The sequence below is a fragment of the Eucalyptus grandis genome, chromosome 7 (assembly GCF_016545825.1).
Source record: "Eucalyptus grandis isolate ANBG69807.140 chromosome 7, ASM1654582v1, whole genome shotgun sequence".
Classification (NCBI taxonomy): Eukaryota; Viridiplantae; Streptophyta; class Magnoliopsida; order Myrtales; family Myrtaceae; genus Eucalyptus; species Eucalyptus grandis.
In genome coordinates, this window is record NC_052618.1 from 38,759,590 (window position 1) to 38,772,580 (window position 12,991).

General features: G+C 38.5%; 2 protein-coding genes across 2 annotated transcripts; one reads left to right on the forward strand and one right to left on the reverse strand.

The window, feature by feature from the left end:
- Nucleotides 1-1,237: 1,237 nt before the first annotated feature.
- Nucleotides 1,238-1,968, reverse strand: LOC120296369 (germin-like protein subfamily 1 member 13). The gene has a single exon (XM_039318275.1). The coding sequence runs from the start codon at nt 1,922-1,924 to the stop codon at nt 1,253-1,255; it is 672 nt and encodes a 223-aa protein (XP_039174209.1). The 5' UTR covers nt 1,925-1,968; the 3' UTR covers nt 1,238-1,252.
- A 956-nt stretch (nt 1,969-2,924) lies between these two features.
- Nucleotides 2,925-3,925, forward strand: LOC104453479 (germin-like protein subfamily 1 member 7). The gene is given in 3 exon segments (XM_010068036.3): nt 2,925-3,090; nt 3,194-3,313; nt 3,316-3,925. Coding segments are annotated over 3 exon segments (660 nt in total). The 5' UTR covers nt 2,925-2,978; the 3' UTR covers nt 3,744-3,925.
- Nucleotides 3,926-12,991: the final 9,066 nt, after the last annotated feature.

Sequence of the window (12,991 nt, forward strand, 5' to 3'; positions counted from 1 at the left end):
ATTTTCGCAACTCCATCATGTATGATGGAATCACCCAAGATTTGACCTTTTCGAACTCTAAGGTCATCACGAGTCGGAAGGTTGAGCAGGTGACTAAATAGAGAGAAATGAAGAGTAATCTTAAGAAGCATGAAGACCTAAGACTCATCTTAATTATTAATCACCCTGAGGGAGATGAAATGATGAAAAGTCACTCAAGCCCTAAATTTTATTTTAGGGCAGCAAGTTTTGCAGTCTGATTCATTCTGGTTCTACTTAAGAAATCGAGATCGGTTCTTGGGAGTCCAAATTTTGGGAACTAGAACCGGACCAATTTCGTTGGAACTACCCACAACCAGATGGCTCGGTTTGGTTTGGTCCGGTTCTTGAGTTGGATGGGGATCAATGCCCACCCCTTACCAAAAAGAACAAATTGATATGCTCGTGTTACATTTACCCCTAACTGATTTAAATAGGTATATCCATATCACGTTTAACCCAAATTAATTTTTGTATCAAAAAAAAATTTCAAACCGATACAACTGTGTCAACTTTACCACAAATTAGTAGATATGTATTATATTTACCCAAATATTGAAATTTTTTTCTAACATGAATATTAGTTTGTGATTTTTTGTGACACAAAAAATAGTTTGAGGTAAATGTGACACGAGTGTATCAGTTTCTAGATTTTTGTGATTACGAAAATTAGTTTGGGATAAATGTTGTATGAATATACCAGTTTGTGCTTTTTGGTGATATTAATTAAAAAAATACAATTATTGGACATGCTTTTAAGAAATAGAGTGAAGGGAGCTCGACACATTCTGAAAGACGAGATGATTAGGTTGACTGATTACCATTTGGAAAAGTGAGGAAAAAACAGAATTGAGTTGAGCATTTGTCAATAGTTTGCCCTTTTTCGTTCACCGACTTGTGTTGAGTTATTGGAGACGAATCCTAATCATGTGAATGACCCAGCAAAAGGCTAAGCATATCAAGTAGAGCTTAGGATGAGACTATGAATAAAAATCCATTTTTTATTGCAGTATTGATATATGATACCTATTGTTATTTGATATGTAATTTCATTTCAATAAATGATGTAGAGCCAGAGAGAGAGAGAGAGAGAGAGAGAGATAACAAACAGTGGAATCTTACCAAATATCAGATAACAAGTAATTGTATTAGTATCCAGAATTCAGTATGATATTCTGAAGAATTATTCTTCGTAATGTAATGAACAAAAACAATAGTTCCTGACAACATCTTCCTAATGGTTTTCAAACCAATTCTGAGCCTGGAGATAGTTGACCAGTTTGTTGTCCACTTGGAAAGCCTTGGTGAGGACATCGACATTGATTGGCGGCTTGGATCCAAAGACTGTATTCGCGATTGTTATGAGTCCCGGGTTCTGGCTGCTCAAGAAAGCAAAAGCCAGTGCATTTGTTTGTCCAATATTCAGCTGGAAGTGAATGAGGCCTTGCGGAAACACGAAAACATCTCCTTTGGTCAGGACTTTGGTAAAGAGGGTGTTGTTTAATTGGTTAGATGTAACGAAACCGACGTGGAGTGTACCCTCCACGACCAATAGCATCTCCGTGCCACGAGGATGAATGTGGGGAGGGTTCAGACCGTAGGGAGCAAAATCAAGGCGAGCCGTGGCGATGCCCAGTGTGTTGAGTCCTGGGAATTGGTCGACGAAAGCAGTCGTGACTTTGGATCCAAGCGGATTCGATGTGCTCCCGGGGTATCTGAACTTTGTGAAGGAGAAATCATCTGCTATGACGAGCTTTGGGTCCTTGCAGAACTTCCCATTCACAAACACCGCAGAGTTGGGGTCGTTGACAGCCACACAGAAGTCCTGAAGAGGACTCGGGTCGGAGGCAAAGGCATGGCATGATGCCAAAGCCAAGAGGACAAATGTCAGAAGGAACTTCATCATGGAAAAATTTCTGAGCTTGGTTTAGCCTGTCTAGGAAATTCTGTTTCGTTGAGGATAGATGGGAATTGCTGAATGTGCAGCAACTCCATTTATAGTAGTTAGTCATTGGACTCGGTCCCAGTCAATTGGCCTGCAGGAATTGTTGAAAAAAAAAAAAAAACAATATTGGCCTGCAGGAAGCAGCTGAAGCCAGGAACGTTGCCAAGTCCACAACAATCGTTTATTCTTCCTTGTTGCTGGTGAATCGTTCTGCCACCTCGATGACCTCATGTTTCTACCTTGCTTGTAGAAATAAACGCCTCCTCTTCGAGAATTAGTCCTTCGATCTTTTGACGTGAAGGATTCCCCCTTTATTTTTCATCTTTTTAATATTCTCGGATTTTATAGTCTATAATGGATGCATCGGGCTAGTTCAACTTTAGATGCTACGTTCGAATTTTTAGAGCGTGGATAATCAGACATAGAAAACTGAGGGAACTGATGATTTATGGATGTTCTCTTTATGTGTGAACACCCTGCATGTTTTGTATAAGAAAGTAAACATGATATCTTGGAAAGTCTTCTCCTGGTGGAGGACGGAGATGCATGTGAAATCCCCGCTTCCTGCATCTTTTTTAATTGACAGATTGATGTCATCATATGATGCACTTAGAGAAGAATGGGCCCTCGCTCAATCCAGATGAACTTGAATCTGCGCAGCACATCAAAACAGTAAAGAAGAAAACCGAATATTTAAATAGGATTGAAGAAGTCCACGTCCATGTCAGATACCACGCCTTTTCTTATCTGGGAAAGAGGATGGGTCAGAGTAAGGGGCTTTTTGTTGGAGCACTTGCGGATCAATTCATCTCCGGGAGTAAAATATTAACCAGCGCGTAGGAGACTTGGTATAGATCCGGCAAGGGTCGCTTACCCGAGAAAGTTTTGGACTGGGTCAACACCACCATCATTTATAAGAAGGGATAATGTCTCCATGCAAGACATCTCGCTCCTATCTCAAGCAAACCCAAGAAGAGAAGACATTGAAGCCCCAGCTCTCCGGTGCGCAACCACAATGAAGTTTCTTCCAATTAGCCTTCTCATCTTGGCTCTGGCAACCGCCACCGCTTTTGCCTATGACCCGAGTCCTCTTCAGGACTTCTGCGTGGCCATCAACGATCCCAAAGGTTGGAGATCTGCTACAGCGTCGCTTGCGTATTTCTGTTCTTATGCTCCAAAAGAGTTTCTGCTTAAATAAGCCAAATAACATGAATTTTGTTTCTTATGCAGTATTTGTGAATGGAAAGTTTTGCAAGGACCCAAAACAAGTTACAGCAGAAGATTTCCTCTTTAAAGGGTTCAGATATCCAGGGAATACTGCAAACCCACTCGGATCGAAAGTCACCCCGCTTTTGTGGACCAATTTCCAGGAATCAACACTCTTGGTATTTCCATGGCTCGTATTGACTTCGCTCCAGGTGGCCTGAATCCTCCCCACACTCACCCTCGTGGGACCGAAATTCTGGTCGTGGCTGAGGGCACATTGCTTGTCGGCTTTGTCACATCCAACCAATTGAACAACACCTTCTTCACCAAAGTCTTGTACAAAGGGGATGTGTTTGTGTTCCCAATCGGTCTCATCCACTTCCAGCTGAACATCGGAAAGACGCCCGCACTGGCCTTCGCCGCTCTGAGTAGCCAAAACCCGGGAGTCATTACCATTGCTAATGCAGTGTTCGGATCGAAGCCGCCCATTTCGGCTGATGTTCTCACCAAGGCCTTCCAAGTGGATAAGAAGGTGGTTGACTACCTTCAGGCACAGTTTTGGTATGACAATTAAGCGGATACATGGACCTCCAAGACATCGGATTACCTCCATATTCTCCATACTTGATTGCTTAGACTGACAATTGCCTCCCAGTAAAATAATTGCTCTCGATGTAACTGATGATGAATGTTTGAAGTATTAAAATATCATTCTTTGTGATAAATATGAGTCAGACATGCATAGGTTCTTGCTTATTTTATTTCTTCTTTCACTTCCAATAGATTGTGAGGTGGCACTTTCTCCCAAGGAAGTTTGTATACGGGAGTTGGTGTCGCCTGATGTCTCCATTTGCATGGGTTGCGATGTAATTGTGGGCAATTAACAAATAAAAAATGAACAGAAAAGAAGGAGTAATGTTATAAGTACTAAAACTTTACTAAAAACTTACCGATCGACATGAAAGCCTATGTGGCACGCACCATGTCATCAAATACAAATGGAATCACCAGTAAAATTAAGGGTTGTAAAAAGGAAAACAAACACATAGAAATTAAGAGATCATTCAAAGTAAATTTAGTTTCACATATCGTTTTCCTTTCTTCTCAAAGTTGCAGCAAATTTTTGGTCGACTATTATCTAATATTGTCAGTGAAATATGCACGACAATTCCCGAGGCTCTTCATGTCTGTTGAATGCAAGCACACCAAGGGAAGGAAATCAATTCCTTGAATGATCATAAAGGTGATCGATGCACACCATGCCCTATTGAACATAATGTCACCAACGATGACGAATTTCTCATAAGCCTTTTTCCTAGGATTTGCCGGTAAATTGTATAAAGGAAAATGATGGTCTATGAGGTGTATGTTCAGAATTTCAAATGAAATGATTTTGATTATTGATTTAATTAGATCAAAGATTTCGTATATTTCGCATAAAGAAAATATTTTACTAATAGTGATCGCTTGTATTGCATATAAAAATGAGCAAATAAAAAATATTTTCATTATTCAAGAAAAAATTGAGACATAAATTATTGTTGATAATTAAAGCATTTTTTATTGACTAATTATTTCAATTAACACAACGAATCGTCTTTAGGAAAATATATTTTTCAAATTATCCATTTTCCGTAAAACAAATGTGTTGACACCTAAATTTTGGCGACCCAATCATTTATTTATTGCTTAAAAATTAGGGATTAATTTTTAACCCCTAAGCAAAAATATTAGAATTAAGTTGCATAGCATATAGTTTTAGGAGCATTTTTTTCATTTGCATTGGACGGCGACGGATGGGTTTGACTTGATGGTTTAGAGCTTTAATTTGACGAGTTGGACTAAGCCCATGAAGTGAGCAAATTAGCCCGAGCCCATTTTTTTTTTTTTTTTTATGACTGAAAATTATCTTGTGAGAAATAGAGATTTGAAATTTGAAAAAAAAAAATCTCATTGCAATCTTGAATCTTTAGCAATATGTGATAAAATCAGTGGAGGACATTGCATTCGGGAGGTGAACTTCGTGGATGTTGATTTGAAGAAGGAAATAAAGCCCTAGTCCACTCACCTATAAAATGGTTGCTACACTACATAAAAGAGGGGGAGGGGCTGGGCTTTCTTCATTTCTTTTGGGTCAAAGAGAGCAACACAAAAGAAAAGGGAGAGTTTTTTTTCTTTAGGAAGGAAAAGTCAAGGTTAGCTGAAGGTGGGGGCAGTAAGTACAGTAGAGAGAGATGAAACAAAAAAAAAAAAAAAAAGAGGAACAATGTCTTCTTCTTCATGCAGTTGCTTCGCCCGCTTTTTGCCCACAACCCAGCCATGACGCCGTGCCACCGCACCCTTGCGCCATCGCTGCTGTTGGCCACTGCCCCTCCGAGCCTCCTTGGTTGAGTGCAACTGAGTCCCTGCTGCATCTCCGCCTGCTGTCCTGTGAGCCGCCAACCCTTGTTTCTGCTTGCCACTGCCATTCCGCCAGCAAAGCCGCGAGCATCCTCGCCGCTCCAGCAAACCAACCTTGTCGTGCCTCCGCCCCTAGCTGCGACACCGCTACTGCTGTTCCTTTGCCCGACGCCAGTAGCTTGAGTTGATCGCCACGTCTCCCGCCTCTGCGCCCCTATAGCGACCCGCGAGCTCGGTCGCCGCCGTTGCCAACCGCCGAGTAGCTCGCCTCCGTCGCCGTCGCCACGCTGCCATGCCCGTCACCGATGCTCGCCCCTACTGCCGTGCCTCCGCCTGTCCTCGACGCCCAGCAACTTGCTACCCCTTCACTGGAGCTCCGATCGACGGTGACCCACCACCCTCGGCTGCCCACCACCACAGCAACCCATCCTCACGCCGTCACGCCGAACCTCCATCGTGGGTCACAAGCCACCGTTTGCTAAGCCTCGTTTGGAAGCCAAAATTCAAATTAGGTAGATTTTTTTATTTTATTTTCAAATATTTTGTTTCTTTATTTGAAGTATTCCTTGATACATACGATTGAAAATTCCCGATATGCTATGATATTTGCAACCTCGAGTAGTCTTTTAAATTAAGGATTATTCCCTAATTTCATAACGTGCATATGATTGATAGTCCAATTTCACGTCCGAAATATGACTCGCAATCACATGGAAAAATTGCCAATCCGATCTCACGCTCGAGATACAATTCGTGATTTTATAAAAATTAGCTAATCTGATCTCATGCGAGAGATAGGATTCGTTAACTTATTAGATGGATATCAGTCATATCTTGCCTAATTTGCTATTGTGTTGTTTGAATTGATTTTTTTTTTCATAAAAAGAAAATCCAAACAATATATATTTGAGTTAGATTATGTTCACTTTAGAATATTACTTGTTTTAGGGTTATTTTGCATGTTTAGAATATAAAATTTATTTATTTCGAAATTTTGAAATAAAAATCCCAAAAAACATTAATTTAGGATGTTAGTTTTTCCTTTCATTAATTTAAATTGCATTTTTAATTATTGAGCAATTTTAATTTCGAAATTTAATTAAAGATAAGAAAAAACATAAAAATTATCATGCACATGTCATGTAGAATTAGGTCATCCATTGCACACTATCTGAATGTGTAAATGTTAGAATAGTTGCATTATTTTTTTTCCTATCACTATATTAGGTCATTTAATAAATGTCATGTGACATACAGTTTGCATGATAGGTTACATGTTACATGTTATTTTAGTTAGGCATTTTGGTGTGTCATTGCATTGCATTCCACGTGGACTAAGTTTCATTTAAATACGAGAAAATCCTGAAAATGATTGAGTAATTGCATGTTAATTAGAAATCATAGATATGACATCTAATATAACATTGTAGATTCTTTCGTTGCTATAAGGTAAGTCCCATAATTTATTTATTGCTTTATTTGGGTGTTAAATTTGTGGTTTACAGACCCGTATGATCATCTCACATGTTAGGGAAGTAAATTAAAATCAACTCAAGTTGCCTGCAAAACATTTCTTTTCGAAATAAAAGATAAATGTACCGAAAGGGCGTTAGAAAAATCTAGCGTAACCCGAACTAATAATCTCTTATTCGTAGGAGTAAAATAGTAAAGTAAATCTCCCGTTACTTTACTTGGGTTTATAATCGACCCACAAAAAAATATATTAATAGCAACTCCTAATTAAAAATCAATTGCATGTTAAGAACTTTAACCTAAGTTGTGAATTGGTATGAGCTTGGGAGAACCCGAGCTAAGTTTAGGATTAATAATCCATTGGCCAAACCCTAGTTAGTGTACTCGAGGTGAGGTTGCGACAAAATGAAGCCTAAGTAATCATTGAATTACTAATTAGTAATAGTGTTGACAAAGGAGGGTAAATTAGAAAGTACATTAATTTCAGCTCAATGGCAGCCCATTAATTAGTTATGAAAAGGTCCAACAAAATTGAAAGATAAAATTAGAAAAATAGGGAATTTGTTGGGGATGAGCTTGTCAAGATGAGACCTATGGCTACCATTAGGGGTTGCCTCAGTGGTCACCCTTCTCACATGGAAAGAGAGGTGAGGAATTCAATTTGTCCACCTTCTCAAGGGGGTTGAGGGCGGAGACATCTGATTTCAAGTGTGGGGTTGAAAATGGCAATAAAAAGTCTCATTCGTTTATAACTCACAATATGAGGAGCTTGATAGCAAATCTCTAAGGGTGCGTTTGGATGTGGCATTTCCAAGCCACTTTAGGCTCCCAAAACCCTTTGGGCTAAAAATGAGTGTTTGGCAATTTGTTTTGTAAACACCCTTGGCTGAAAGTCAGCCTTGTGAAAGCTGAAAGCTTGCCTTGGGCATTTCAGCATTCTCGGTAAGCCGGTTGTCCCCATTAATGAATTTTGTTCGATTGCCATTGTTGCCCTTATAACGTAACGAAATTCCAAGTTTAACCCTTTAGTTGAAAACCCTAGGTCTCGCAGACGCTTTCCTCTTCCCTTCCCGACCCACCCGCAAGTTATCGTCTTCTTTTCTCTCAAATCCTTGACCCACCCGCAAGTTATCGTCTTCTTTTCTCTCAAATCCACGAGCCTGACCCACCCGCAAGTTCTCGTCTTCTTCTTCTTCTTCTCTCTCAAATCCATGAGCACGCACCAAGAATCATCATCAAACTGAGCTCCCCCATACAACCCAAAAGTCATCTTCTTGTTACACTCCTGTGGAATACGCCTCTAGTTTCGCTGCGCCTCTGATTTCGCTGCGGCTTTGGTGTCATTGCTTTGTGGAATACGCCTCTGGTTTCGCTACGCCGTGCCTTTGGTGTCGTTGCTCTGTGGAATACGCCTCTGATTTCGTTGCGCCGTGCCTTTGGTGTCGCTGCTCTGTGGAATGCATCTCTGGTTTCGCTGCGCTGCGCCTTTAGTGTCGTTGCTCTGTGGAATATGCCTTTGGTTTTGTTGCGCCACACCTTTAGCGTCGTTCCTTTGTGGAATATGCCTCTAGTTTCGCTGCGCTGCGCCTTTGGTGTCGCTGCTCTGTGGAATACTCCTTTGGTTTCGCTGCACCGTGCCATTGTTGTCGCTGTTTTGTGGAATACGCCTCTGGTTTTGATACGCCACGCCTTTAGTGTCTCTGCTCTGTGGAATACGCCTCTGGTTTCGCTATGCCTTTGGTGTCGCTGCTCTTTATTGCTCCGCTTGGTCATCTTCCGTCTTCGCTCATCAATCGTCATCAAACCAAGCTCCCACATACAACCCAAAAGCCATCTTCTCATTACGCTCCTGTGGAATACGCCTTTGGTTTCGCTGTGCCTCTGGTTTCGGCGAATCAAGTTGCTCGGCTCTCTCATGTTCGCCTCCCTCTTCGCTGAGAATGTGTTCGTCTCGCCCTAAATCCAGGTTCCTTTTATTCGATTCTTTTTATTATGTTTTTTCTAGTTGTGATTGTTAAGTGTGTGGTTATTTCATGAATGATACTTTTGATGCCATGCTTGATGAGTATATATATCGATGCTTGAGTAATAGAAACTTTTTTAGAGGACTTGGGAGATAGAACCCATAGTGACTTTAAATCAAATTTGTTGTGAATAGCTGTTTGTTGTTTGTTGTGAGTAGCTGTTATGAATAGTTGTTTGTTGTGAGTAGTTGTTATGCACAAGTCTATCTCAAAATCAAATTTAGTAAAATAGTTATTTTAAATCTCATGATCGTTTATCTTACGGATTATTAAATCGCAATTTTAGTAATGAAGTATAGGGTAAAATTAGAATTAGATCTAAAGTTGAGTATTTTTTTTTTTTTTTAAGAATTAGATCTCTCTTTATAATTAGAACCCCCACTTCGTAGCAGGTGCAAACAAAAAGAAAACCAAAAGAAAAAAAAATAAGAACTTATAACACAAGAAAATAACCCCAACCCACTTTTCAGACAATCCAAAAAAAAAAAATGGTTATTAGCATTAACCTCCCTTTCAAACTACCTCAGAACATGTGTATACCATAGATATCATGTGTATGTGATAGATACATCAACTCAGCAAAAATAGCAACATTTTGCTTCAATTATAATGGATGTTTTGCTCCAGTTCCTTCTGAAATTCATGATTTGAAATTATAACAAACAAAGTTGAAACATTAGTAGTAAGAATTTGATCTTTGGACCAAAAACAAGTGATATTTGCTTCCCAGTTATGCCAAGTTCAATTCTGGCCATGGCTCAAAAGAAGCACTTGCACAATGCTTAAGTCAAGGCTTCATCCTAATATCAAATATGGGGTTGACTGCAAAGGGAGAGAGAGAGATCACATAGACATGGAAATAGAGCACACGAAGTAAATATCCCCTTTTAAGCTTTTTGCTCTCAACCCTTTTTCACCATCTAATGAAAAATCCCCCAAAAGCCTAAAGGAAAAGAAACAAGAAATAGAAAGATTAGCTCATCTTTTCCTCTGTGTTCTCAGTTCTCACTCTATCTGCCACTACCTCTCTCTATCCCCTTGGCTTCTTATGCTGGGGTGTTTGGTATGGAAGTAAAATCTTAGACTGTTAAGCAATATTTTTCTATGCTATGCATAGTTCTATCTATATAAATATGCGTTCATTCATCTATAGGGAATTAGGTCGTAGTTAATCTCATTTGTTTTCATTTTTCAAATGTGTTCGTGTTTATTTTATTGGAAGATGGCGAGTTCATCAAAAGAAAAAGCATATTGGAGCCTAGAAGATGTAGAAACGTTTTGTCAATCGTGCATTGAACAAATTAAAAAAGGCAATCGTCCTATGAACAACAAAAGAGACGAATCCAAGTTTGAGGAGCTGAGGGGCAAAAAAGATGATAAAAATCAAATGAAGAGTAAGTAGGATAATCTAAAGGAAGAATGGAAAAGATGGAAGCAATTGGTTCAAAAGGAAACAGGACTAGGATGGGATCCAAGGAAGAAAACCATTGACGTAAGTGATAAATGGTGAGAGAGAAAGATTCAGGTATTTATCTTTTTTTTTGCCACATTTTTTTTTTTTTTATAAGTTCATCTTTTGTGATATAACTCATGAAAATATCTTATTATAATAGGTCAATCCTAAGCTTAAAGTTTTTCGTACGAAAAGCATACATCCAGATATGAAAGTTTTGTTGGACAGAATGTTCCAGGGTACAGTTGCCACTGGAAGTGTTACATAGAATCCTGCACAAGATTTATGCAATATTGAGAATCTTGAGGCCACGCAAGCTAATATTGGTAATTATGCAGGATCTACTAATGATACTTTAGAGTGTGATGTAGGTGAAACGAATGCCCAACCAAGTCAAAGTAAGAGCCATAAAAGAACGATACAAAGTTCCACGAAGGAAGCTCGAGGAAAGAGAGAGAAAAAATTAACTGGACCTGCTAAGTTAGCATCGCAAATCGACAGACTTTGTTGAGTAGTTGAAAGTAGGAGTAATGCAACATCGATTGCAAGGGAATTTGACCCTTACAAAGAAATTATGCAAACATTGAAAGTCATTCCTAAAATTAAGGAAGACATAAAGTTTTTCTTCTTTGCACTCTCTCATCTTTCTGAAAAGAAAGACAATAGGGAAATTTTTATGAACTTGGATGGAGATAAAGAGAAAGTCGAGTGGCTGAAGTATAAGTTGGAGGAGCATAATAGTCGTCGCTAGGATGCTAGTTACTTGTTTGAGTTTTCATATTAATCTATGTTGTAATGTGAAATTTATTTTGGATTAGTGATTTGCACTACTTGAGAACTCTTTTTTTAATTATGTTTTTGAGACTTGTGTTTTAGTTTGTGTTTTTTTTATTAGATGGAGTTTGCATATATATATTATGGATGATAACTGTTTCATTGATGGATGATTACCCATCACTTTTTTTTTATTGTTATGTTACTTTAAACAGATATGGACGACTCCATTGAAAGAGAAATTCATGAAAACGAGGACGAGAAATATTGGCAACTTGTGGAAATTACTCAAGCCGCAATCACTTCTCAGGCAATATACAGTGACAAAAAAACCTTGTAGGACATCATCATATACAGGAAATGCATGGGTAGGAGAGTTGATGGATGAAGATGCTAATCCGATAAGGTGTTATCAAATGTTTAGAATGGATAAGATTGTATTTAATAATTTAATGCATGATTTAGTAACACGTTATGGTCTTGAAGGAACTAGGATTATTGATGTTACAGAAATGCTTGAAATATTTCTTCACATTTTAGGACATGATATATATAATAGGTTAACACAAGAACACTTTTAACGTTTTGGGGAAACCATAAGCAGGTACTTTAGCTTAGTATTAAATAAAGTATGTGAAATGGGAAAATATTTAATTCAACTAGCTGATTGGCAATTTAGGGATGTTCCAGAGAAGATAAAAAATAATCAAAGATTTTTTTCCATATTTTAAGGTATGTTTTGATTATACAATAGGAAGAAAGAATTAAAAGCAAATTTTGATTATACAATAATATTTACATTTTTGTTTTAGGATTGTATTAGAGCTATTGATGGCACTCATATCCTAGCGATTATACCTGTAAAAGATCAAATTCGTTTTATTTGTTGAAAAGGTATACTTGACTCAAAATATCTTAGTGGTGTGTAATTTTAATATGGAATTCACTTATGTATAGGCTGGTTGGGAGGGCAAAGCCCATGATTCTCGTATTTTCTATGAAGCTTTAAGGGAGACGTGACATGCAATTTCCTCATCCTCCTCCAAGTTTGTTAATTAATGATTTTTGTACATTAATATGTATTAATGTGGTCTATGTTGATTAAATTTATATTATATTTGTTCAGATAAATATTATTTAGTAGATACATTTGGATATCCAAATCCGACGGGTTATTTGGGACCGTACAAAGAAATTAGATATCATTTGCCAGAATTTCAATAAAGTCTTGCCCCTACGATTAGACCAGCTATCGAGAGGTATTTAATCGTGCTCATTCCTCGCTGTGATCGGAAATTGAGGGATAGAAACCTCCTTGAAACGGGAGAAAAACTTCTGAATCTAAGACTAGATCATAAGAAAAAATTCCTCAAAACAATGATATTAGCAAGAAAAAAGAAATAAAGAACCAAATCAGCAAAAGAAAAAGGAAAAAAAGGGAGGAGGGAAGGAGAGATCTAACAAACCTCTCCTTCGTAGAGGATAAGAAGAAAGCTATGTGAAGATGGGGGGAGAGGAGAGACCCTAGCGAGGTGAGAGATGTCCCTAGCTTACCTTTGTCAAGTTTGGTTTACGACAGTTTAAAGATATTTACCGTGGACGGTTCTAGTCAATAGCACATAGTCGTAGATTTCTTTTCTTTACCGCACCATAAAATAACCAATAGCACCACGCCTCAAATATTTACCGTGGACACCT

Bases quoted from the DNA above. Each gene is read 5' to 3' on its own strand.
- LOC120296369 (XM_039318275.1), bottom strand. From the start codon at position 1,924: ATGATGAAGTTCCTTCTGACATTTGTCCTCTTGGCTTTGGCATCATGC.